The sequence below is a fragment of the Podarcis cretensis genome (assembly GCF_951804945.1).
Source record: "Podarcis cretensis genome assembly, chromosome: 17".
NCBI lineage: Eukaryota > Metazoa > Chordata > Lepidosauria > Squamata > Lacertidae > Podarcis > Podarcis cretensis.
In genome coordinates, this window is record NC_137187.1 from 12,332,062 (window position 1) to 12,359,675 (window position 27,614).

Below are 27,614 nucleotides of genomic sequence, written 5' to 3' on the forward strand. Positions count from 1 at the left end.
CTTGCAAGGAGATTCACACTTCAGTAATCTAGATATCCTCTGCTGAAGGCTGTTTTTCAATGAAGAAAACTGAGCTGTGGAGGAGAGAAATAGAAAAGAGAAGCTTGGGAGTATGGCAACAGTTTAGCGACGCTGGAAGATTCGGGCAGATGAATAAAGCAATTAATAGAAAGGAAAGAATACTCACGAGTAAACAGAGAGCTGATCACACTGCATTTTATTTTCTCTTACTTTCCATTGAAATCAGTGGAGATTACTTACATCATGGCTCACTTGACCCAATGATCTCAATAGGAATGAAGTACAGTTTCCTTAGTTTGGATCCACCACTGTGTGTTAAAATTACTTGCAAACCATTTAAAAATAAAATTTAAAAAAACTAATGCCTTTCTATCATGCTAGGGCCTTTGTTATCATTTTCAGAACACTGAAATGATGAAGCAGGGTTACTTCTTATTGAGCAATTGGGTTGAATATTGCCTGTATGTTTTCCCTTATGTCTCCAGAAAATAAACAACAACTGAGAAGGTTTAAGCTCAGTCAGGCCAGAGTTACGTGCTTGATTTCTTTGAAGGGAACAAACTCAAAACACAAATGTACTTTCCTTCCTTCTTAGAACGTTGATCTTAGAAGGGGAATGGAAGAACATCCCAGAGGCCAAGCTTTCATCTTTCATGGCTTATCTCCTATTACTAGCTAGCCCTGTTTTAATAATAATAATAATAATAATAATAATAATAATAATAATAATAATAATAATAATTTATTTCTACCCCGCCCATCTGGCTAGGTTTCCCCAGCCACTCTGGGCGGCTTTCAACAGAACATTAAAAACAGAATAAAACTTCAAATATTAAAAACTTCCCTGCCTTCAGATGTCTTCTAAAAGTCAGATAGTTGTTTATTTCCTTGACATCTGATGGGAGGGTGTTCCACAGGGCGGGTGCCACCACCGAACAGGCCATCTGCCTGGTTCCCTGTAACCTCACTTCTTGCAGTGAGGGAACTGCCAGAAGGCCCTCAGTGCTGGACCTTAGTGTCCAGGCTGAACGATGGGGGTGGAGACACTCCTTCAGGTACAGTATACTGGATCGAGGCCATTTAGGGTTTAAAGATCAGCTTGTGACCTTGCCAACATCAGCAATGCCATGCCTAGGGTGTGTTTTTTTCAGAACTCAGTTCTGGCACCTCTCAGTGGGTGGGTGCCATTGCCATTCTAAGAGAATGAAGGTGGTGTTCATCGTGAGTTCTGGCACCTCCTTTTCTAGTAAAATAGCACTGGTCGTGCCCACAGAAAAGGTGCCAGGTTTGAGCTCAAGAATAATCATACACAGTTCTTGTATCTTTTGAGATCCTGCCCCTTAGCTCAATTAACTTGCTCCAACATGGGAAACTTGAGAAAAACCCCTTTGCTGATTGGCTTTGCTTAAGAACAAATCAATGGTTATTAGAAACATCAGTTATTGACAAGATTTTGGGGCACATCTGGCTTTTAAACCAGCCAATACGTTTTTGTTTGTTTTTACCACATGAGTGGTAAGCCCTTTTGTTCAAATCAATAAATTACCATCATTCCACTCTAATTCCCGTGATGCATGCAAACAATGCAATTATCCCAAATGAAGAGGATACAGCATCTGTGATTTCACCGAACTCATAAAAATGATAATGACGCACATCTAAAGATTTATTGATTTCCCAAGTGCATGTGGATAGATTCAGAACTTTTATTTTTTTTCCTTAACAAAATTGGTGGGGCAGAGGGTGCTCCGGATTGTAAGTGTCATTGGTACACAGGAGTTTAGCTTTATAAAAGTGGCATTCTGATATTGTCACCAGAGAACAATATTGGGAATGCTAAGCTTGTATTTGCTTTGAGGCCAAAGTCAATTCTTGAACCTTTTTTGGCTAAATCTCCTTTCTTCTGCCTGTGTGGTATTGGATAAATATACTTAAGAGAAGATTGTTTTCCTTGCTTCCGCAGACCAAAGTCCCATTAAATCCATGATTGAAGCCACTACCACAGAGGAGGGAGGAGATGCAGAGAGTGGCTGTGGGCTAGACCCAGGGCCAGCCCATCCATGAGGCAAGGTGAAGTGACCACCTTGGGCAGCAGGATCCATATGGGCAGTGGATCCAGTCTCCAATAAATTATTCACCCACTGCCACTGCTGCACCTCCTTGTCCTGCTCCCAAAGCCATGTCTACAGTGGCCTCTTGGTGAATAGGCAACTCCTGCTAAAACTGGTTACTTGCAGAAGAGAAGCAGTTTCTATGGCGGTGCTGTTTGGTTGCTTCAGATTCCATAGTGTGATGTGGAAAGGTCTTCAGAACCTGATTGTTGATGCCAGGTTGCTGGCTAACATCATTGTGCCCCATCTATGACTTCCTGCATCATCTAAAACATGGGTAGGCAAATTAAGACCCAGGGGCCGGATCTGGCCCAATCGCCTTCTAAATCCAGCCTGCGGACGGTCCTGGAATCAGCATGTTTTTACATGAGTAGAATGTGTCCTTTTATTTAAAATGCATCTCTGAGTTATTTGTGGGGCCTGCCTGGTGTTTTTACATGAGTAGAATGTGTGCTTTTATTTAAAATGCATCTCTGGGTTATTTGTGGGGCATAGGAATTCATTCATTTCCTCCCACCCCAAAATATAGTCCGACCCCCACCCCAAGGTCTGAGGGACAGTGGACCGCCCCCCTGCTGAAAAAGTTCCCTGACCCCTGATCTGAAATGTTCAGAGATCTACATGGGCTTTTTAATCTGACCCAAGATTGCAGTCCTGTACCCATAAGATTTTAGCCTCCACTGCTCCCTAGCAACTTGTTAGATGGAATCCATGGCAAAAAATCATCCTGTTCACTCTGTGATCCATGACGGGTTGGAATTCCCCATGTGAATAATCTTGAAAGGTGGAAGTATCACTAATTTGGGGGGACGACGATGACAGGATTTTTTACTTCTCCAAAATGGCCAGAAATTCTAACTAAAAATAAAAACGGGAAAAATATTTGGAGCAGATTTAGAAAATAACATCCAGTTTGTTTTTCATCTCCCTTGCTTAGGACTATACCAAACATTATTCTCTGGCATTGTTGGCAAGGAACAACTCAGGCGCGTGCTGCATGACTTGTATCCTATGCAAAGTTGCAGTGCCATTGATGAACTTTCTGCTACTTTCCTCAAGGAACTGGATAAAGACAATCAAGGTAGTTTGCTGAATTTTGAGAATATTGATTGAAGAAATGTGCATTCCAGGGTCCATGATGTGGAGGATACCATGTTAACAGGAAACTTAAACTGACTGAAAGAAGATCAAAAACAATGTATTTTTTTCATAAAGGATGTGACACAGCACCATCTTGTGGATTCTTCGTTATGTGGCAAACAGAAATGAGGGGGAGTTTGCAAAGAGATGTGGTTTCCAGGTTTATTTTGCTTTTACATGACTCAACTGAAGTCAAGCTGTTCCTGTTAATCCCAATGAGACAGTTAAGAATATACTCACTTTCTCCCAACTGAAACCAATGGGGCTTAAAAGTGCTTAACTATGGCTTGATCGTGTTTATTATTTTAAAACCAAAGCATCATATATCGTCACTGCTGGTTCTTTACATACATAAATTTGCAGTAAGTATTTATGCATGTAAATACATAAATTACTCTGCGATCCAGAGGCTATTCTCTACGCAGAACCCCAGTGTGCAAATAGCTTTCCTGCATCCACAAGGACTTCCCTATTCATGACAATTCCAGATAAAAATATGTAACCATCCTCATTGCACTCATGTGCAGCTATTGCCCCTAACAATTCAGTGAATAGAGAGTCCTGCTCATCCTAGGAGTCGTTTCTCCAGCTCTGAATATCTGAAGAGCTTTGGATTAGAGCACATTTTAAAACCAACCTTCCCTAGTAGTAGAATATCCATGATGCCTTGGGAACTTCCATACTGGGCTACAGTTATGTGCTCTGTGTGGGGCTGCCACTGATGAGTATTTAGTAACTTCAGTTACAGGATGGCACCCATTATCTTGCAGATAAATAGCATTAATGTAAGAAGAACATTTTCTCCTTAGGGTATATCTCTGAAGATATGTTTGTTGCCTGGGTTCTATCCTTTTCAGAAGAAATAGTCAAATCTATGCTAGATTTTCCAATAATACCTCCAAATCTGACACAAATTGAGCATCCTACTTCTTATCTGAGTGTAAGTAGACATTATGATTTATTTTTAAGATATTCCTTTTTTTTAAAAAAAAAAGTTGTCACTTTTCACTAATAATAATAATTTGTGGGAGAAAAGAAAGTGGTTACCAATCTATATTAAAAAATATGCACAGATTATATCTGTTGGACTTTTAATATCTCTGCATCCAACCAACAATATGAGTACAGTCAACATCTCTTTCCAGAATTCTAATAAGTCCACATATTTGCAAAGCTCGTATCTGTTAAATACAGAGAACTGCAAAATGCCAAGGCTTAGCAGCCTTCTGAATGGCATTCTTATTGGTCTGGCTTTTGAAAGATCAAATTAATTCAGAAGGATGTGCATGAGAGAGAGTGCAATTCTAAATTGGATGCTTTTGATCATTGTCAATTTTGTATAAATTCTAAATCGCCTGCTTTTGATTTGTGTATCTATTTGAAGCACACTTAATCTGACCCGAGGGCTTGAGATGCAGTAGTCTAGAAATGGCAGGTAGGGCTGTTTGCATGGGGAGCATATGGAACATGTCTCAAATCTTGTGGAAATCCCAGTACTATGTCCATGTAGACTCTTGACCTGTTCCTATGGAGTCATAGCTTTTAAAGAGAACTCAGCGGATTCTGAAATAGCATTTTGGATGCCATCTTGTCTTGTGATCCAAAGCGAGATGTTACCAACCGTTTTGCCCAAAAGCAGCCAACAGTTACTTGCATGAAGGGACAAAGTGCTGAGAAAGCTGCAGTGAGCCCACACATCTGGACCTGCCCAGACACACACCTGTTTCTCCCTTTGTCCCTGTCATCTACTGTGTGAGGTTCCAGAAGCTAAGGAAGCCAGTAACTACATGCAGAGGCACCAACGCAATTTCATGAATGATATGAATGGGAGGAGCTGCACATGGTTTGGGCAGGGCCAGAAGCACAGCCCTATTACAGTGTTACCTCAGGTTACAAACACTTTGGGTTACAAACACTTTGGGTTACAGACTCCACTAACCCAGAAGTAGTACCTCAGGCAGGGCTGTCTTAAGCATATGCGGCGCCGAGGTGCAAAGATCCTCCTGGCGCCCCCCCCCCCCGCCCAGCGCAACAAGCCAGCCTGAAGCCTCAGTATCGATGACTGAGTGAAGCCGGGCGCCTCGTGGTGTGAGCAGCATGCGCTGGGCGGGCCTCTCCATGGCCCTACGCCAATCCCAGGCACGCAGGAGGGTGGAGCCAGCCGGCTGGCCAGCCGCCTCAGAGCTTCACTGGCTTGCTTGCCCCTGAATTCATGGCGCAGAGCCGCCAACAGCAGAAGAGCCTGCTTCTGTGCTCCGACGGGTAGGCTCTTCCCCAGACTCCAACTCTCAGGCCCCAGACTCTCGGCCTGGCGCCCCTGGGAGCCCGGCACCCGAGTGCTCTGCACTCCTGGCGCGAATGGTTAAGACGGCCCTGACCTCAGGTTAAGAACTTTACCTCAGGATAAGAACAGAAATCGCGCACTGGTGGCGCGGCAGCAGCAGGAGGCCCCATTAGCTTAAGTGGTACCTCAGGTTAAGAATGGTTTCAGGTTAAGAACAGACCTCCAGAACGAATTAAGTTTGTAACCAGAGGTACCACTGTACATCATTCTACATGCTCTGTCTTTTCACAGAGTGTGAAGGGAGCAAAAGAGAAATATACAAGGCTGTTAGATGCAAACCTGATAACTCCCCAGAAGTTTTTATAATATGGCTACTGTTTAGTTTAATGGGTTTCTGCTTAGCAAGGTCATTTAAAATATAACTTTATGTTGTTAACCAATCAGAATAAAGTTCTAACCAGAAGCTGAGTCCATCAAAGACCATGTGGCTCACCCATGGAATGCAGTTCTCTAATAATCCACTTTGTTTTTGCAGTTCACTGCAGATATTCAGGATAAAGAAGGACTGAGTGACCTGCAACTTGTTAAGGTGGCCACAGAGATAGCCACAAGGAAAAGAAACTGGAGGCTTCTTGCTAGTAAGCTTGGCATTACAGAGAAGGACAACTTCCATTTGGGGAATGAGCATGGGAAAACAAAGGACCAAGTAAGTCAGATTTGGTGTATGGTGTGGATGGGTGTGGAACCTTTTGCAAGTGTCAAAAGCAAATTAGTCAGGAGTTGGGGAACATGCAGTAATTATAATAAAAATGCAACAGCCATATTGAAAGACAAAGAGTGGCATACCTGTTAGGTTGGTGGAGAAAGCCATGTATTGAAGTGATAAGGAAGTTGCCTGTTCCAGTGGCAGGATACTTGGGCACTAAGCATAATCCAGAGGGGCCCAGCTGGCAGCAAGATGTCCATACAGCCCATGTTGTTTCAAGAGAGTGTGGCATTCAGATAAGGTCTTCTAGAAGAGATGGAGAACCTGTGGCCCTCCAGATATTCTTAGACCCTATCAGCCCAAAACAGCATTGTCAGGGACAACAAGAGTTGGAGAGCAGTAACATCTGGAGGACCATGGGTTCCACATCTCTACCTCCTGTCCTGATGGAGGAGTTGATGACTTCTGAAGCTGTACGCCCCATAACAGAGAGTGGAGTGGACTCAAAGAGGCCGTGTGCTAGCTTGGAAATGTGTGCATCTCTGACATTCAGCATCCTCCTTGTGTGCCTCTTGGTATTTCCAGTGTGGGATTACATGAGGGAGCTTGGACGTTTGGGGAACTAACTCATGAGGAGGGGCTCATGCTGCATGCTTAGTTGTCAGAGTCCCCAACCACAGGGCTGAAGTCCTTTCCTGAGTTATCTTCCTAGAAGATCAGAACAGCTGGCTTGCCTTTGCATGGTTACTGTGACAAGATTGGAAGCAACTGGGATTTCCAGTCCATAGCTCTGGTCTTATGAACTTCCTATAGGAGCACAGAATCTTCCAAATGTTTCTTTGAAAGACTGCTTGGTTTTGTAATGTAATGAACATAGGGAAACTGCCTCGGACAGAGTCAGCCCATTGGTCCACCTAACTCAGTACAGATGTGGGGAACCTGGGCCTTCCAGACATAGTTGAACAGCAACTCCCATAATCCCTTGCCATTGGGCATGGACTACCAGATACTAGGACTACTACTAGGGCTGATGGGAGTTTGTAGTCCAGCAAAAGGGTCTGAACCCAATCTATACTAGCTGTTGGAGTTTCTCCAGGGATATTCTCAACTCTGCTGGGAGATGCCAAGGATTGAAATTAGGGGCTTCTGCATACAAAGAAAGTGCCACTAAGCAGCAAGGCTCCCTCACAAGCCCATCAGTTTGTAGAGGAAGTGCCCCTCACTTTCTCGCAAACCAGCAGGCTTGAGGCTAATGAAGTGAAATGAACAGATACAGATACTGATATATGAGATAGTATATGGTAGTTATATGGTAAAACCAACCATATGACTGTCATAAGATTTTACTGCTTTTCTATAGCTGTTGAGAAAGGTTCAGGGTAATATTTTGCTCCCCTCTTGTTTTTATGTGCAGATCCTGAAAATGTTACTGAGCTGGCACAGAGCATGTCAAGGAGCTCCTCTTCCCATACTTCAAGCAGCCCTGCGAGAAAGTGGCAATGTAGACATTTGTAACGAAGTGTTCCACTTGAGCTTTTAATATATATATATTTGCTAGGAGAGGATAGTTGTTTTAAGACAGGGTGGGTTAGCTTTCCTATGGGGCAGTGTGAGGAGGCACCTCTCTTTGGGGCAGGGAGGGCAGCTTAGAGACCAGGGGTGGCAGGAGAGGGGATGAGAGAGGAGGCTGAAGGAACACTCCACAAAGAAGGGTCTTTGAAAAAGGGTGAGAGGCTGCCAGCTCTGCAAGCAAGGGGGGATGTAACTGGGCTCCTGAGCCCCACAGGGGTGCTGCAGAAAGAATGCAGTTGGTCAAGTGAGCCGTGGACTCAAAAAGGTTGAAAACCTCTGCAGTGGGGTGGGGGGGCGGGACAATAGGCAAAAGTAGGTGGAGCAATAGATGTGACTCATACTTTTGTAGAGTTCCATTCTAGAAAGGCAAAAGTCAGAGTTGTCTACACACACCTCTTTCCATCCTCAATTTCACCATTTGGCCACCCAGCCCAGTGTCGTCCATACTGGAAATGTCAGGGATTGACCTCTTGCACGCAAAGTAGATGCTCTGCCCCTAAGCGCCTGCTTCTTCCCAAGAGTCAGATGGAGAGATGTCAAGGGTTGCATCCAGCCCACAGGCCTTGCTTGAGCTAGAGGTGGCTGGAACCTTGGCATTTAATGAGTTGCAATAGGGAAAACGGAACGGGCAACTTTCACAGTTGTGTAGTAGATGGAACTTGAGCAGGTGCAGCTTTTCATGCAAGCTACACCTGCTGAAATCATCTCATTCACTCAACAATTAAAGCTACAGAAGCCTGACCCTCTTTTTCACTTCATCAACCTACATCTTCATTACCCTGGAGTGTGTGTGTCCAAGTACTTCAAATGGCCCCCTGCCACACAAAGGATTGCAGAAAGTTGATGCATGTTGCCATTCAAATGGTGTCAGTGCACCGCCTCATGTGATCGATTATGCAGGGCAGGGCTGACCTCCCCTCCATATTTGATTCAAGTTGGTACCCCTGGGCATAAGTCTCATTAAACCCATTGAGACATGCATAGAAGCAGGCAGCAGCCACCCAGTTTTCAGACACAAAACCCACCTTTACTCCAAACATCCATTTGGGGACATGTGTCAGGAGCCCACGCTGCCATCTTGATAACACAGCGCACAAGTCGTAATTAGCTTGAAGATTTATTGCAATGCAAACAATTAGCCTCGGACATCTAACCAAACATCCACGGCTTATGAATCAGTTGACCCTTCTGAAGAATGCCTCCTGGTTCTGCAGAATATCCTGAACCTATGACACTTACGTTTCTGGGTTTGCTTCCTGCCCCATATGTCACATAGGTTTGCGACCTTTCCCATATGTCAACTCTTTGGGCTCAGATGATTAATTCCTCCTGCTTTGCAAGTCTACTAGTGCTTCTTGAGCGAGCTGACTTCTCACCCTCCCACTCTATGCTAACTCCTTATCAACATTCCATTCTGTGTTGGGGGAGGAGGGCTGCTCCCAGGTGTCTGACTGCTTACTAACACATGCTGTGTTTCTCTACTTGCGGCAGGTGTGTTCATGACAACATGTATCAAAAGGATAATGCCTTAATGCAAGACATCCAAGGCAGAATAGGCTAGACCGGTCCACCTTTAGGTTTAACTAAGTCCATTGAAATCAGCTCTGTGTGTGCATTGTTGGGGCAAAGCACACACTTGGTATGTCCAATATCCCAGGTTCAGTCCCCAACATCTGCAGATACAGCTGAGAAATACACCTGCCCAGGACTCTGGAGAGCTGTTACCAGTCACTGTAGCAGATTGGTAGATGGGCAGCAAGGTAGATGGGCCAGCTCCCTGACTATGTATTAGGCAGTTTCCTGTGTTCCTGTGCATTTAGTGTCCCGTGTGCTTAAATAACATTTTAATTGCCTTCTGAAGGACAGAGAGGACCATTATCCCCATGTAACCTGACATCCTGGTACTTCTATTGTTGGATTAAATCAGCACCTCTTACATTTAATTGGCTTTAAGGTAGTACTAAACCACTTTGCTGTCTCCGGGACTATATTACATCATATCACTGGTGAAGCGACAGAGACTGCTGTTTTCCTTGGAAGCTGGTTAATTATGCTATTTTAAGAGCACCATTAAACCCTGCCAGTTTTGAATTCTGAACTTCTTTAAACTTGTGACAGTTTAATTGGCATCTTCTGCGATGAGAGACGGAGCAAAATGGAACCAGGAAAACGCGCCACACAGACATGAAGGGAGGAAAAGTGTCCATAATAAATGCACTTTAATGTCAAGTAAATGTTCAGAAAAGAAGGGGAAGATTACATTTGTTTCAAACAAGTAATTTGTAGCCCAGTAAGGAAAAGCTGTGCCGATATTTCCATAACGTTGATGGTGTTGCCGTTTTGAAAAGCATTGTGCAAAGTGAAACCAGCAGGGAAGGAAAAGGCTTAGTGCATATACATAAGGCCCTATTCAGAGAGCCAGCTGGATTGCACACACTCAACATGGGCATATTGTGACATCTCATACCAGTCCCACACTACTAACATGTTGAGGGAAGGTCTGAAGGGGAGAAGCCTGCCAAAAGTACATAGTCCATCTCCCTCTCTCTCTCTCTCTCTCTCTCCATTTGAATTCTGCATGCTTCCAAGAGAATATTTAGGGAAATAACTTCCCCACCCCCACCTATCCCTATGGCCATAATTTGTTTTAAATTGTTTTTAATATTGAATTTTAAAGTACTGTAACCCGCCCTGGGACCTGATGGTGAAGGCAGATAATAAATTGAAATATATTAATAAGAATTTCACCATCCTCTGCAAACAGGTTATAGTAAGGTTATCAGATACCCCCGTTTCCCGGGGACAGTCCTTTGATTTACAAATTAGTCCCCTGACAAAATCCATCCCTGGAATGGGGAAGTTGAAAAGTGTTCCTGGATTTATTGGGGGGGGGGAATCTGGTAACTTTAGGTTTTAGAGAGTTTCGGGAGCCCATTTTGGTTGAGTCCTACAGAAAGCCAGAAGAAAGGTTGAAGGTTAGAATGTTGAAGGGTGAAATGCCAGCTGAGGTTTGAAAAACCCAATACCAAATGACCTACATTATGCACATGCACAAACTATCTACACAATTCAGCTGTTATTTCCCCCTCTTTGTAATTATGCAGTTATGTACGTTTCATTTTCCTGCATCTGTGCTCTGAATGAGCATGCCATTGTCATTTTTTAGAGATGCTGTTTTCCAAACTTGAAAAAAGTAGGTTCTTTAGCATTTCATTTGTTTGGGAACAGTAAACAGTCCGGTGTCCTTTCCTTTGCTTGCTCAACCAATTCTTCTTCCGGGGATCTGAATTTCAATGGTGCTTCTTCTATATCATGAGATGGATCAGTACTAGAGATTGGCTGTGGTACAGGTGGCACCATGATGTTTGGCTTCCTGGTGGGCAATGGGTTATCTGGATAAAACTGATTGTGCTGCTGATCACCAGATGGAGCTCCCGTGCTGGATAAATACTGCTTTAACCAGCTTCCAAAGCATGGAGTCCTCTTGAACCCAAGTGCTGCAAGTTCTCCTTTTCTAACATCTTCACCATCATGAGCTGCACTTCTGATCCCTTGAGGTGGCGGTGGTACATTTTCAGGAACAAACTTCATAGAAGCTGCCCTTTCAGATTCTCTTTTGGACTGATTTTCCCCCACGATCCAAGCAAGGACATTGTGTCCGTCACCTCGGATGCTGCTTCCATAACAAGGTGTGTTCCTAGGTGCAGGGAGGCCAGTTTCATAGTTGGCTTCAGGTTCATTCTGTTTTCTTAGGTGCGATTTGGAGCACGGTGGACCAGTCTGTAGGCTTGCTATTTCCTCTCCAAATACATCCAAGTTTTCTCTCTGTGACTGTGTTTTCCCAGTCTTCAGAGATATATCCCTGTGATTAGACTGAATGCCGGCTGGGTAAGGGGCATCCCTGGCATGTTTTGCATGGTTGCTCTCTGGATATGTCGAACTTCCTTTTTGCTCCCATGAAGCAAACTGGAAACGAGGAGCACTTTGCAGTGGTGCCAGTAAGTTCTCTCTTGGCACTGGGGAGTCACCTGCGCAGCACAGGTGGCTGTCAGTTGTGTGTGAGGTGACAGTTCTGGGTTCTCTTGGGTAATCACCTGAGTATCTCAGTGTGTCAGAATGATGTCTTCTTTCTGCAATATCAATACTGGAGATTGGTGCTCTCCCATGCATGGCTCCCTCTGTGTCTTCAGCATGCGCTGGGTTTTTCCTGAAGTCTGTGGGGTAGGTATCAAAGTAGGACGAAGTTTCTTTCGGAGCAGATGGGCCCACCATTTGGGGGGCCCAAACATCTCTTTCAGGATACTGTGTTCTGCTTTGGAGAAGAGTGCCGCTTTGTAATGGAGAATGTGGTGCTTGGTTCTCCAAATTCCTTTCTCTGGGTCCGAATGCATTGTTCATGCGATATGGGGTGTTTTCTGTTTGTCTCAAGCGTTCTGTGCCACGAACTGGAGAATGTTCTTCTGGAGACCACCGGTTAATTTCCTCATATGGCAAATTACTTCTTTGGTTGGCTGGATTCTCCATAGAATATTTTGGATATGCATGGTGTTGAGTTGGATTGTATGGAGGATTTCTGTACTCTCTGTCAAGGTCAAGCACCTGTTTTTCTTGGGTCCATGGGTTTTGCCTGGGATATGGTTCACGCTCCTGCAGAACGTTTCTGTGATAGGTGTTTCTTTGCATCTGATTTGAAGGCAAATCTGGAGAATACGGTGGACTTTCTCTTTGGTTTGCTGGGCTCATTGTGGGTGAATGTTCTCTATCCTCCCATCCTCTGGGATAAAAGGAATGGGTTTGTTGGCCATTGAGAGCCCTTTCAGAGTAAGCGGCATGTCCCGTTCGTTGAAAAGAACCAGATGAATACATTGAGTTATACCTGGGAGGAGCACCTCGGAAGACCTGTGGATCTTCTTGGTTGTTCCACCTCCGGTTTTGTGAAGATTGAAATTGTTCTCTTTCACGATCTGGATGAATAAAAGGCTTCTCCTTCCACTCATACTGCCGGGCTTCTGTTTCAAATGGAGTTCTGCCTGTGGCTGAGAATGCTTCCTGATGGGAAAATGTGCTTGTTCGGTGCATTCCAGAAGGCTGATGCCGTTCAGTGTATTCTCTTTCATTATAGACATCCTCAACTTGTCCTGCTGTATTAAACTGTGGGTCCAGGGAACGGCCTTCAGATGGGGAATGATTTAGACCGTTATCCCTGTAGACTGGAACTTTATTCCACTGGCCTTGTGGATCAGAACTAGGAAAAGGCACTCTTTCTCTTTGACCTGATGGGTTCCTCTCAAGATAATGGGGTTGCCCTTGTTGCTCATATAAGTTAGGTCTATTGTTTACTGAGGGAGGGTTGCTGTTTGTATTCTGGAGATTGCCTCTGTGGTTAGAGTACTCTCCATAAGTCAAGGAATTTTTTGGGTTTTCAGTTTGGGTAGAGGGGTTTCCTCTAGAAATCAAAGCATTGTGCCTTGTATCTCTCATATCTGGTTGGGGCTTATAGACATGTGCACCATACCCTGGGGGTTGTTGCCCCCCTGAAGGAAAGCTTTGAATGGCATTGACATCTGGAGATGGAGGCCTTTGACTTGAGGGATCAATGCCATTCCATGTTGCTCCGTTCCTTGCCGACACATGAGCCGTGGGTGACGGTGTTGGGATCCCATTTCCACTGAGCAAGTTCCTCTCAAGACCTGGCGAATTAGCCCCATTGCCGGCTGAGCTGAGCCCAGAAGCAGTGCCATTCACTGCCTGGCTTGGTTGATTAGAGATGGTTGAATTTGTTTCCAAGACCGTTGAGTTGGTTGCAGGATCAGCTGTTGGGCTCTCTTTAGGGGTTTCCTTTTCTTTTGCCTCTTCAAAGTCTTGCTCAAGCATTTCTTCAGAATACGGAGCTCTGCCTCCCATCCCAAGGTAGCCATATCCATAATAGGGGGTCTACAAATATAATTAAGAGAGTAAAATAGTTTGATACCACCCAATGCAATAAAATTACTAGCAATTGTGAATGAAATGTTATTGTTAATAGAATTATGAAAGTTATTTTAACTGTGGGTTAAAGGCCTTGACCTCAGAACTGCATTCATCACTTAGCAGTTCTGAGCACTAGAATCATAGAATCATAGAGTTGGAAGAGACCACAAGGGCCATCGAGTCCAACCCCCTGCCAAGCAGGAAACACCATCAGAGCACTCCTGACATATGGTTGTCAAGCCTCTGATTAAAGACCTCCAAAGAAGGAGACTCCACCACACTCCTTGGCAGCAAATTCCACTGTCAAACAGCTCTTACTGTCAGGAAGTTCTTCCTAATGTTTAGGTGGAATCTTCTTTCTTGTAGTTTGAAGCCATTGCTCCGTGTCCGCTTCTCTGGAGCAGCAGAAAACAACCTTTCTCCCTCCTCTATGTGACATCCTTTTATATATTTGAACATGGCTATCATATCACCCCTTAACCTCCTCTTCTCCAAGCTAAACATGCCCAGCTCCCTTAGCCGTTCCTCATAAGGCATCGTTTCCAGGCCTTTGACCTTTTTGGTTGCCCTCCTCTGGACACGTTCCAGTTTGTCAGTGTCCTTCTTGAACTGTGGTGCCCAGAACTGGACACAGTATTCCAGGCGAGGTCTGACCAGAGCAGAATACAGTGGCACTATTACTTCCCTTGATCTAGATGCTATACTCCTATTGATGCAGCCCAGAATTGCATTGGCTTTTTTAGCTGCCGCGTCACACTGTTGGCTCATGTCAAGTTTGTGGTCAACCAAGACTCCTAGATCCTTTTCACATGTACTGCTCTCAAGCCAGGTGTCACCCATCTTGTATTTGTGCCTCTCATTTTTTTTTGCCCAAGTGCAATACTTTACATTTCTCCCTGTTAAAATTCATCTTGTTTGTTGAACTAGAATCAGGAAAGATTAAAGCCATGTGGTCTGTGCATCCTGACCTTCCTGAAGGTCAAGGGAAGGGAGGGCTCCCAAGTGAACATTATAGCAGGAGAATGTAGAAGGATGCCTCAGACGTCCTCTTTCCTGCAGCTTCATATACAGTTTAGCTCACACCATCCCAATTATATCAAATTGTATTTACCCCTTCTTCATTGCTGGCAGGTGGCTGTCCAAATGGCATACGCTGGAGAAAAAGAAAATCGAGTAAGTTTGGATAGACTTTGCGGGGAGGGCATAGAAATTAGATTGCTTAGCTATTCTAAAACATAAAGACCAGTGTCTAAGCACACATGATGTGCTGAAATTTGCAAGACTCTCCCTCGCTTCTCAGACACGAGCTATCTGATGAATAATGAGGGACAGATTCATACCCACCCACCACACTACAAAAAGTGCTTAACTTCTTCCCCCTTTGTTCTACTGAATTCGTTTCTTTATATTTCTAATGGAAGAATCAACAGCATTTTGGATTCACTGTATGGATCTATATTAGTTTCACAGGGCTTGTTTATTTAGTTTTATAACTTTTTCAGAACCACAACAACACAATTAAAACATCCATAATCTTAAGAATATAACACAATCCCTAGCAGCCCATGGTGATACTAATAGAATTCAGACAAAGGCATTGTCAATCAATCATTCCTGATTAAACAAGCCACTTTAGCTATGGGATAGAGCTAAGTGGTCCCCAAAATTGTCCCCACTACCCCGAAGCGTTTAAATGGAATATCTTACTCCCTGATATGGACCAAATGGTTGTTGTTGGAAGCCTCCATGACCAAACATCTACAATGCAGAAGAAAAACAGCCACGTTAGCATAATTGTAATTTAACGAGGAAGTGGCACCAATTCCATTCATCATCCATCCTTTTATTTGTATACCGCCTTTCCATAGTTAAATCAGTGCTCAAGGCGGCTTACAACATGACAAGATTTATGTAATTACCAACACAACAAAAGTCATACACAATAAATAAAACACATCAAAAGTACACTATGAAATTGAAAACAATTTCCACATAAATCATAAAATCTAGGTAAAAATGTTAAAAAGGTAAAGGGACCTCTGGAGGGTTAAGTCCACTCAAAGGCGAGTGTGGGGTTGCAGCGCTCATCTCGCTTTCAGGCCAAGGGAGCCGGCGTTTGTCCACAGACAGCTTTCCAGGTCATGTGGCCAGCATGACTAAACCACTTCTGGCGCATTAATATCAATCACAATTTAAAATGACATAGATAAAAAATAACAGCATTTTTTTAACAAACAAAACAAAAATGGCCCTCTCTGCTGAGGAGCAGCAGCAACACTCCTTTATGGAGCCTGTGAGGCTCCATCCCAAGCCAGGTGGAGAGTAGCAGGGCAGGGCCCTTCAGGCTCCCAGCAGGTCAGCACCAATTCCCACTTCCGCTTCTAGCTCTAAGTGCTTTTCAGAGATCAGAGCATCTGAACAGCATCAGAGTGACCAAGAAGATAAGAGAGAATGGGGAGAGATCTAGGAGACACAATGATACAAAAAAATGCAGCCCCCTGAAACTGCTTAAGTTTTTCATGGATTCTTCCTTCCACCCTCCCATCACATGACAGATCATTTTGGCACCTGTTAACTCTACCATAAGAACCACAGATCTGGTGTTTCCCATTGTTTTCATGGTACAAAAACATGGAACTGCATAATTTTTACATGGAATCTCCCCAAAATCACCCAACCACAGGCGTGGTTTCTGATTTATTGGTGGTTCGCTTGTCTTCCTATGTAAACAAAAATCACAAAGATCTGTGAGGAAGCGTGCATTGGACCAATGCTGTTGTGGTGCTGGCAACAAATCCATTGAAGAAATCTTAGTAGATTAACCATGTGAGTTTTCAGCGATCAGCTCAATCTGCATACAGTATTGACTTGACGACACTGCAGAGGGGGTAGGCATTCTTTCAGATAAGGTAAATACGTGTCACAATGGGGATCATTTTCAAAAGTATGATTATTGGCAGTTAATGATATTAATGAATCCATCAATATACTGCTTAATGCCAAAATGAGTTTCTAAGCACTTCCTCCCATGTTTGAGAAGATAAAGCTTTGGCTGCCCTGAGAAAGCATCTTCCACCTGTGAATTTAGAAGAATTTAACTTAGAAGCATTTTTATTTTAAGGAGAGATCTGCTGGCCTATTAATCAGAAGTCCTTTTTAATCAAAAACAAAAAAAATACCCCACAACTGTAGCCCTTAAAAGTTCTCTGCGTGTGTAAAACAAGGAACATCCATTCACCTGAGGGAAGTGCCAAGGATGTTGTTGCTGTGGTGGGAATACCTGGAGAGGGAAAGAGAAGGTGTCATTATGACAAAATCTAACACTCCCTGCAAAAAAACCCCCAAAAAACCCAGTCACTATGTAATGATTACAATAAAAAAGAATAGTGTGATTCCACCTACATTTCCAGCTATCATTGTTTTGCTAAAATGACCACTGAGAGTAGCTTCTGTTCTGTTGGTTTGCCTGACACCACATAACACATTCCCCCCCTTTAACGTGGAAAATGTCCAAAACTAAGGTTGTGTTCACACCATACATTTAAGACATGCACCCTTCCCGAAAGAAACACGAGAACTGTAGTTTACCCCCATGCTGCTCCCTTAACAAACTACATTTCCTGGGATGCTTTGTGGGGGGAAATGCGTTTTAAACGTATGGTGTGTACAGTCCAGTGCTGGCACATGTGCAGTAAGTCACATGCTCTCATTTTTCTTCCCCTCATACCCCTCCTTTCTGATGCGTATGCCCTATAATCATAGCCTAAAAATGAAAACTAGGGTTGCCACCTGTGTCTTTTTCCTGTGTCTTTGGGGGGCCACTTACACATGGGCAAAAGAGGGCACAATTTAGACATAATTTTTGTAATTTGCATAGAGAGAAAGTGAATCTCCCCACAGCGGGAAGACTGTGACCAAGTGACATTGGTGCCAGCTCAGTCTGCCATCCAAATACTAATTTCAAGGCCACAGCTCTCCCATCTTGGGGTTCTTTATTTTTAACCCATATACGGGCAGAGCAGTCCTTCAAATAGAGAATGCCTTCAAATATAGAACGCCCCCCCCCCCCCCGTAAAGTAGGCCAAGGGGTCACCCTAACATTTTGTGACAAGTAGAAAATTTGCAGCTTCTTTCCCTGACCTGCAAATGCAGCGATGGGAGTAAGGGTTGAAGGCAAGGATTGACCCAAGACATATTGTTGCCTAAGGCAAAGGTCAATATGGCACCTCCTCTCAGCCCTGGCCCATGTACAGGAGCTGACTGGACTGGCAGCCGGCTCTTACTTCAATGGGACAGCATAATCCGCCACCCACCTGAGCAAAACAAATTATATTAGGAGCTTCAGGAAAGGTTGTGTGGAACTCACAGCTCTGTCCTCCAACAGAGGGAAGCGGTGTGTGTGTGTGTGTGGCTTCCACTGCTGCCCTACAACATCTGCTGCCTGAAGCAGATCCCTCATTCTGGCTAATGATAGGGCCGTCCCTGCTGATCCCTTGCACTGGCAGACAGTGAAATGCTGGGGACATTGGAGCAATTCAGCCCCCCCCCCCCGATCAAACTTGCTTGTTTACCTGAGGCTGTTGCTGCTTCCCCCTTTGGGGTTGATGAACCAGCACTTGTTGGTGAGTCTGAGAAGGGTAGGTATTTTGTGGCTGCTTTGGTGGCGGCTGTAATCGTGGTTGTGGCTGCGGACGCCTCGGAAGTTGTGGTTTTAACTGCGGCCTTGGCTGTGGCCTGATGTTTGGCTGCCTGGCCACTGGAGTTTGGTGAGGTTTGCGTGGAGGCAGCCTGGCGACTTGATGCACTGGTGTCTGCTGTGGCCAGAGGAGAAATCTCTGCTGGGGCAACATAGGCTGCTGGGGGAACATCTGCGGGAAACCCGAGCGGTAGCCATATAAAGAAGCTGCCAAATGAGCCAGCTGAAATGTGATAAATAAAAGAGAAATAAAAGCAGCACATAGTGAGAAAGCATTTCTGACTGGAGTGTTGATCTAAGACCAGTGAAACCCAGGTTCAAATACCTTCTCTGCCATGAAGTTCGTTGGATGGCCTTGGGTCTCCCTCCACCCTACCTCACAGGGTTGTCATGAGGATAAATTGAAGGAGAGCCATATACGCCGCATTGAGATCCTTAGTGGCAAGGCAGGATGTTCATGTTTTTAAATACTGTATTTTTTGCTCTATAAGACTCACTTTTTCCCTCCTAAAAAGCAAGGGGGAATGTGTGTGCGTCTTATGGAGCGAATGCAGGCTGCACAGCTATCCCAGAAGCCAGAACAGCAAGAGGGATTGCTGCTTTCACTGCGTAGCGATCCCTCTTGCTGTTCTGGCTTCTGAGATTCAGAATATTTTTTTTTCTTGTTTTCCTCCTCCAAAAATTAGGTGCGTCTTGTGGTCTGGTGCGTCTTATAGAGCGAAAAATACGGTATGTGTTGGAAGCTGCCCAGAGTGGCTGGGGCAATCCAGTCAGATGGGTGCGGTACAAATTATAAAGAAATAATAATAAAAACATGTAATAAAATCATAGAATAATAGAGTTGAAAGGGATCATCTATTCCAACTCTCTGCAATGCAGGCATCTTTTGTCCAATGTGGGGCTTGAACCCATAACCCTAAGATTAAGTGTCTCATGGTCTACTGACTGAGCTATCCACTGAAGTATAGAAAGTGTATGTTTCAAGAACCAAGAAAAGAGTGAACTTACTTGTGGGGAATTCATGTAGCCATATGGGCCAAACTGCATCATCTGTGAAGAAAGATACCTGTCAGAATGTGTTTCATTTGAATCTGGCTCTCCATGAACAACAGTATTTAAACAGAACCGGTTTTCAATTGAATCAACTTGATTCTAGTCCCACTGGCTTCACTAGCACTGTGGGAGGGTAAATTATCCCTGGCCCGCATCCTGTCAGTCATTTCAAAATTCTGGAAGTGATAAATTATTTTCCAAGCCTGCCGAGCCTCACTTGTTTTCAGAGCTGCCTAGACCATGGGTAAGCAAATTAAGGCCTGGGGGCTGGATCAGGCCCAAATGCCTTTGAAATCCAGCCCGCGGATGGTCCAGGAATCAGCATGTTTTTACATGAGTAGAATGTGTTTTATTTAAAATGCATCTCTGGGTTATTTGTGGGGCATAGGAATTCGTTCATTCCCCCCCCCCCAAAAAAAAATATAGTTCGGCCCCCACAAAGTCTGAGGGACAGTGGACCGGCCCCCTGCTGAAAAAGCTTGCTGACCCCTGGGCCCTAGACAATAGGCTGAGAACTACAGCTGTACACAGACAAACTTGAAATGGGCAAATTTGAATTCTGGAGGAGGAACGGAGGAATTCTGCCTAGGGTGGACAGGGGTTGTAATGGTTCTAAGGGGGTTGCTCGTGCGTACGTTGCCGCCACTCCTGGCTAGGTTGCCTGGTTGAACCCTTTCTCTCAGGACAGCCTTGCACTCGTGGCTGTCTCAGTCGCTGGCAGAATCCGTCAGTGGGCGTTTCTTAAACTTCTTCCAGCAAAGAAGTTCTTTGACCCCAAGTCTCCTCCTACTCTCCCTGCGCGGAAGTCTTCTGCGCAGGGAGGGTGTGGGCAGCGGAGTACCCGTGCTCTCCCCACTGGTCTCCGGTGAAGAGTCCTGGAGCCTTTTCTCCGATTCCCCCATCTGCCCCCCTTCACCCCTGGTGTTACACTGATTTCCTTCCCCAGCAGATGGACTGCCTCTCTCCCTGCTGGGACCCTCTCCGGCATCGCTCTGGAGCCTTCCCTCCACCTCTGGCTCCGATGGCAGTTCCCTGACAGGGGTAAAAGAAGGCAGGGCTCAAAACCCCACCACTACCACCTGACAAGCTACACCTGCTGAGTTTCAGTCTTCTACACAACAAACAAAGGTGCAAGAGTCCTGTCCTGTTCTGTTTTTCACCTGGCCACTCTAATGCTGCCAGATGTTGAGTACATCAAGGGAAAATGTTTGCATAAGAGAGTGTGTGAGACTGTTGCTTCTCTTTGGGGACGGGGTGTATATACAATGGAACAGAGGTGAGTTGGACTCTCCAGAATTTCAGGCGGGGTTTTTTCCTAGCCATACTTAGGACTCAGCTATACAGCTGGAAATATGTTTTAAGTGCATTATACAAATGTAACCTTAGGTGGCGCTGGTGAGCTAATGGCAAATTCCATATATATTTTACGTTTTTTTTTTAAAAAGCAGCGTTTTTCTAAATATCTGTATAGATTCAGACCTGGATATGCCAATGATTGAATCTCAGACTTTCTCTGCCGCTATGGTCCTTCCCCTTTATTCGCCTCTGGCTTTGGCCATCTCTGAGTCAGGGTGCTCCATTACGATGAAGCAGTGTTTACTAGTTGAAACAGACTAAACCACCTGCGAGGGGCTTGGATTATTGGGGGACAGAGTAGCCGCTGGAAATACAGAGCTGGATAAATCTGGTTGAATGAGAAAAATGGAAGGAAATTTACTTACTTCTTCACTCTTACTTCCAAATCCCGCCTTACGGGGTTTGCGCAGCTACGGTAGAAACAAAGAAAAAGTGGTGCTGAGTGATCACACAGAGGAAAATTAAAAAGGGGGGAGGCCTAGCAAATTGGCTGGGTCTGAAATGCTCACCGACATGCCAAAAGCTGTGCCCATGAGGCAAAGATACAGGAGGGTTAGCTTCATCCTTCACCTTTTCCGGCCTATAAAAAAACATACACACAATCAACAGTCCATCACATATATTGGGCCATTCATTTTAGCACACTGCCTTGATTTTATCATGCAATAATTTTAAGAGTGGGCATCTTCAGGCGTTCTTTACTGCAAATCAGCAGCCTAGTCTTCATTCTGGTTACATGACTAGGGGTGGAAGAGACATTTGTGTGGCCTGCATGTTAATACAAACCTACCTAAGACACCAGGTTATGGAAGACTGACATAGCCTAGTTCTAAGATACGTAGAATAATTGGAAGTGAAGCAGGGACAGATTTTGGCATACCTCAGCAAACAGATCCTGGCATACCTGATGTTGACTATCTCTTGAAAACGTCGTCTGCTTTACCATGGAGCCTCAGAACTGCACTGCGTAAGAAGACGCCCCACAAACGACACCTGAGAGAATCGCAGGACAGTTATTTTTTATAATTGCCAAGCACAGGGGTGGGGAACCTGTGAACCTCCAGGTGAGGATGGACTCCAACTCCTGTCACCCCTAATTATTACATACACCTCAACGGGGCATCTCAGAATTACAGAAGCCATCCCAGCCTCTGACTGGATCCTGGGATGTCCTGTTTTGGCTCTCACGAGAGCACAGCCTCCAAAAAACACTCGTTAGAGCCACCTGCGAGACCCCAAGAGTTGTGTGTTCCAAATTTCCTCTGCAGCATGTAATTGGCCATGCAAGCTGGGGCTGCAACAACATCTGGAGGGCCAGCTGTTCCCCACTACTGCAATAAAAAGGTAAAGGGGACCCCTGACCATTAGGTCCAGTCGTGAAAGACTCTGGGGTTGCGGCGCTCATCTCACTTTATTGGCCGAGGGAGCTGGCATACAGCTTCCGGGTCATGTGGCCAGCATGACTAAGCCGCTTCTGGCGAACCAGAGCAGCTCACGGAAACACCGTTTACCTTCCCGCCAGAGCGGTACCTATTTATCTACTTGCACTTTGACGTGCTTTCGAACTGCTAGGTTGGCAGGAGCAGGGACCAAGCAATGGGAGCTCACACCGTCGTGGGGATTCGAACCGCCGACCTTCTGATCGGCAAGTACTAGGCTCTGTGGTTTAACCCACAGCGCCACCACCACTGCAATAGGTTTCTGCTAAATAATGCTTTAGGGAGCAGTTGTATCTTTCCAGACTGTCTGCTGTGGGGCTGCTTGATCCTGTGAATTCCCCCCCTGCCCTGTTAGTGGAAAGTGCCTCATTGGGGTGGCAGAAAGGTCCATCACCATTACTCCTCTGGCTTGCAGCTGGCATGGGTATTTTCCTCCTGCTGAAAGCAACAGGAGGGTGGCGATCTAGAAAGTTATACCGGGAAGGAAGGGGGGGAAGAAGACACCCAACTCTTCCCCCCTGACTGTCCTGGACCTGGCAGGCTGTAGGAAGTTCTGTCTCCTTCCCCATGTGTGTGGAAACCCTCCTGAATTAACTTTATTGTATGTCCCACATATAAGACATTCTCTCTCTCTCTCTCTTGTATGTGTGTGCATGCATGCACACATTCTAGAGTGCGGGCTGAGTTGCCCCACACAGTTTTTTTTTTTTTTTAATTTAACCGTTTTCACATAACAAATTATTCCAACAAATCATCTTCATTATATTTTCCCCCACTTCCCCCTCCCTCACCCACATACCCTCCCCCCCCCCATGACTTCCCTCAGCTTCTCTCTCTGATTTTTTAATACATATTATTCTCTGCACTTCTCTTGAGAAGTAGAGACATCACCTTGCCAACAAAGGTCCGTATAGTTAAAGCTATGGTTTTCCCAGTAGTGATGTATGGAAGTGAGAGCTGGACCATAAAGAAGGCTGATCGCCGAAGAATTGAATTATGGTGCTGGAGGAGACTCTTGAGAGTCCCATGGACTGCAAGAAGATCAAACCTCTCCATTCTGAAGGAAATCAGCCCTGAGTGCTCACTGGAAGGACAGATTGTGAAGCTGAGGCTCCAGTACTTTGGCCACCTCATGAGAAGAGAAGACTCCCTGGAGAAGACCCTGATGTTGGGAAAGATGGAGGGCACAAGGAGAAGGGGGCGACAGAGGACGAGATGGTTGGATAGTGTTTTCGAGGTTACCAGCATGAGTCTGACCAAGCTGCGGGAGGCAGTGGAGGACAGGAGTGCCTGCCGTTCTCTGGTCCATGGGGTCACGAAGAGTCGGACACGACTAAACGACTAAACAACAACAACAATTCTCTGCACGTCGCAAAAATGTAAAGATCCTTCAGTTATCCATCTATTATATTAGCAACAATAAATTTGTGTATGTTCATTCAAAATCTGCCAAGGAGTCCAGTTCATTTTGTTGTTTATTTAAGTACTTGGTAAAAGGTTCCCATTCTTCTTTAAAGTCACAGTTGTCCTTGTCATGCAGTTTGTACGTCAATTTCGCCAACTCCGCATAGTGCATCAATTTCCCTTGCCACTGATCTTTTGTCGGGCTTTCTTCGTTCTTCCATCCTTGTGCTATTAAGACTCTGGCCGGAGTTGCCCCATACAATTTTAAGCTGCTCTGAACTCAGAGACAGCGCTGCTATTATATATGTGTAGCATAATAACCCATTTCAACCATGGTTGTTCATTTACTTTTTCCTTAGTCATTTAGTCTTGTCCAACTCTTCGTGACCCCCTGGACCAGAGCACACCAGGCACTCCTGTCTTCCACTGCCTCCCGCAGTTTGGTCAAACTCATGCTGGTAGCTTCGAGAACACTGTCCAACCATCTCGTCCTTTGTCATCCCCTTCTCTTTGTGCCCTCCATCTTTCCCAACATCAGGGTCTTTTCCAGGGAGTCTTCTCTTCTCATGAGGTGGCCAAAGTATTGGAGCCTCAGCTTCAGGATCTGTCCTTCCAGTGAGCACTCAGGGCTGATTTCCTTAAGAATGGATAGGTTGGATCTTCTTACAGTCCATGGGACTCTCAAGAGTCTCCTCCAGCATCATAATTCAAAAGCATCAATTCTTTGGCGATCAGCCTTCTTTATGGTCCAGCTCTCACTTCCATACATCACTACTGGGTAAACCATAGCTTTAACTATACGGACCTTTGTTGGCAAGGTGATGTCTCTGCTTTTTAAGATGCTGTCTAGGTTTGTCATTGCTTTTCTCCCAAGAAGCAGGCATCTTTTAATTTTGTGGCTGCTGTCACCATCTGCAGTGATCATGGAGCCCAAGAAAGTAAAATCTCTCACTGCCTCCATTTCTTCCCCTTCTATTTGCCAGGAGGTGATGGGACCAGTGGCCAGTTCATTTACTAGTTATACAATAATTTACGAATTTCCTTTCTGTCCCCAAGGTGGTATACTGTTTAAAAATGTGCAGCATAATAGTATAAAGCAACAATACAAATGATAAAAAACCCCAGTAATTACAGAAGTGAGCCATGACTTCAATTGGGAGCAGGGCTGAGGGTGGTGGCCCAAGTCCCTCCCCCATTCCATAAAGTGGACTGCCAGAAAGCTCAATCTCCACAGCGGCCAGTCTGTCACCACACACTTCTCTTGCCTTGGAGTTGCCATCTGGAGGACCAACTGAAACTCTCTCACCCAGGCGCCTTCAGTGGCCGACCCCCAGTTCATAATTTCACAACTTGTTTAATTTCTTGTCTTTTTACCCTTTCTGAATTGGCATTTACAGCCAACTGATGGTTGCCTCCTTTAAATAATGGTTATTATTTGTACCCCATCCATCTGACTGGGTTTCCCCAGCAGCTCTGGGCACTCTGAGTCTATTGACAACATGGTCATCTGATCCATGTGTTTTCGTTGGTTTGATTCCATTCAGGTAAATGCACTTGTTACCTGGATGTACAGTGGTACCTCGGGTTACATACGCTTCAGGTTACATACGCTTCAGGTTACAGACTCCGCTAACCCAGAAATAGTGCTTCAGGTTAAGAACTTTGCTTCAGGATGAGAACAGAAATTGTGCTCTGGCGGCGCGGCAGCAGCAGGAGGCCCCATAAGCTAAAGTGGTGCTTCAGGTTAAGAATAGTTTCAGGTTAAGTACGGACCTCCAGAATGAATTAAATACTTAACCCAAGGTACCACTGTAGTGGGTATATAAGACTATACAGTGTTTGATAAATATATTTCCAGAAGCGGTACAGGGAGATATGATGCCTTTGCTATTTCACACCCAGGGTCGGATTTAGGTTTGATGAGGCCCTAAGCTACTGAAGGTAATGGGGTCCTTTATAAGTCTAGCTGTCCTTTGTCGACAACAAATTGTCACTGTTTTTTGTGTTCAATATATGCTATATGGTGATTTATGGACCTACAGTGGTACCTTGGTTTGCAACCGTTTTGGATTATGACAATTTTGGATTACAACCATGTCAACCCCAGAAGTGTGTGTCCCTTTTTTTGGATTAAACCCATTTTTTTATTATTACAACCCCTTTTTTTATTTGAGGCCCAATTGGTGAAAGCACACCTTGGGTTACAACCTGTTTCAGTTTACAACCAGACCTCTGGAACCGATTATGGTTGTAAACCAAGGTACCACTGTAAGAGGCATCTAAAGCCATTTGTTGAACTGAAATACAATTAAGAAGAAGTATATTCATAGTGAGATACAATTAAGAAGAAGTATATTTTGTGGGGGCAAGAGAGTGGGGCCCTAAGCTATAGCCTTGTTTAGCTTATACGTAAATCTGGCACTGTTCACACCCCACACCCTGCCCCAAGGAGAAAGTAAGTCCACAGCTGGAGTAGAAGTTTAGCCTCTCTAGTCTGCGAGCCTAAGAGATCTTGCATAAGCAGAACATTGCAAAATCTAGAGATCACGCAGAAAAGATTAACACATGCCCCTAGGGACATTTATGCACATTTACCCCCAGCAGAAGTTCCACATCAGATCTGCTACTGTGGACAACTCCATCTTTTAGGTTAAAAAATGAACGCATTACAGTGGTACCTCTGGTTACGAACTTAATTCGTTCCGGAGGTCCGTTCTTAACCTGAAACCGTTCTTAACCTGAGGTACCACTTTAGCTAATGGGGGCTCCCTCTGCCGGCGTATCACCGGTGGCTGATTTCTGTTCTCACCCTGAGGTAAAGTTCTTAACCCGAGGTACTACTTCTGGGTTAGCGGAGTCTGTAACCTGAAGTGTTTGTAACCCAAGGTGTTTGTAACCCAAGGTACCACTGTACCATATAGATAGAAGTAACGAGCTTTATTAATATTTTAAAACAGAATTGGGTTGCACATCTCAAAACACAGTGAAAAAATCTAAATATTTTGTATCATACACAATAGACATTGGGAAGATCAGGCAATGTACATTACAACAAAATCCCAAGAAATATCACATCACCAACCATCCTTGTTTTCAAACAGTTTAAATTAAAAAGGCAAATTACTGACATTTACAAAGTTGATACAGTAAAAAGAAGCATGGCAAATGCCATACCTGAGAATTTTCGCTTTTAGATAGCCCCAACTGCATGTTGGATTGGGTCCCCACTGCCTTTTTTAACATTGATTTACAGTGCAAACCTATACCTGTCTACATAGAAGTATGCCCCACTGAGTTTGATTGGATTTATTCCTACATTAGTAGGTCCCATGGATGAATGTTTAAATCTCTCCTGTGGGAATAAGTGGGACTTGTCACATAACTCTGATTGGACTGTGCTGTTGTTATTATTATGATTTTAAATCTAAAGCAATATCTATTTTGTTGCACAGTATTTGCAAAGTAATGAAAAAAATGACACATCAATTAATACATCACACGGTCTCTGATTGCTCGTTGTTCCTTTTTCAATTAATCAACCATTATGCTCTTTAGCAAAGTAAAACGCAAATTTCAAAAATCAAAATGAAGGGGAGTCATATGAAATAGAATTACCTCTTAAATGTGGGGAAGCATTCTTGGGATCCTGAGATGGGATGAGGGGGGAAAACAACTTAAGACTGAAAATCGAAGCAATTTGCTCTCCATTCTAAAATCATCTGCAGGGCAACATTTAAATGTTGTTTTTGCAAGGTTGGAGCCAATCAGTGCTCGTGAGACATTTGACGTCACTCTAGGCTACAGCCAGGCAGTTGATACTGTATGTAAGGTCTTGCATATGTTATTACAGGAGCTGCCAAAT

General features: G+C 44.6%; 2 protein-coding genes across 3 annotated transcripts in view; one reads left to right on the forward strand and one right to left on the reverse strand.

Moving 5' to 3' along the window:
- Window positions 1-7,854, forward strand: part of LOC307206428 (uncharacterized protein) — a 35,578-nt gene extending 27,724 nt beyond the window's left edge. The window contains exons 6-9 of the mRNA XM_079959707.1: window positions 3,070-3,213; window positions 4,082-4,212; window positions 6,092-6,262; window positions 7,677-7,854. Of these exons, the coding sequence (XP_079815833.1) occupies window positions 3,070-3,213; window positions 4,082-4,212; window positions 6,092-6,262; window positions 7,677-7,802 (572 nt within the window). The 3' untranslated portion in view covers window positions 7,803-7,854. The remainder of the gene's footprint in view (window positions 1-3,069; window positions 3,214-4,081; window positions 4,213-6,091; window positions 6,263-7,676) is intronic.
- A 1,606-nt stretch (window positions 7,855-9,460) lies between these two features.
- ENAM (enamelin) lies at window positions 9,461-27,573 on the reverse strand. 2 transcript variants are annotated; one of them, XM_079959203.1, is made up of 10 exons: window positions 27,368-27,573; window positions 21,814-21,902; window positions 21,419-21,489; window positions 21,275-21,319; window positions 19,509-19,550; window positions 18,376-18,723; window positions 17,043-17,084; window positions 15,512-15,562; window positions 14,916-14,957; window positions 9,461-13,768 (listed from the first exon to the last, which is right to left on the reverse strand). In XM_079959203.1, exons 3-10 carry the CDS (start codon window positions 21,470-21,472, stop codon window positions 11,045-11,047), a joined length of 3,348 nt encoding a protein of 1,115 aa, XP_079815329.1. In that variant the 5' UTR covers window positions 21,473-21,489; window positions 21,814-21,902; window positions 27,368-27,573; the 3' UTR covers window positions 9,461-11,044. The 2 variants fall into 2 exon arrangements, with proteins under 2 accessions (XP_079815329.1, XP_079815330.1); XM_079959204.1 differs by lacking the exon at window positions 27,368-27,573 and having other exon boundaries at window positions 21,814-22,218.
- Between the last annotated feature and the right edge of the window lie 41 nt (window positions 27,574-27,614).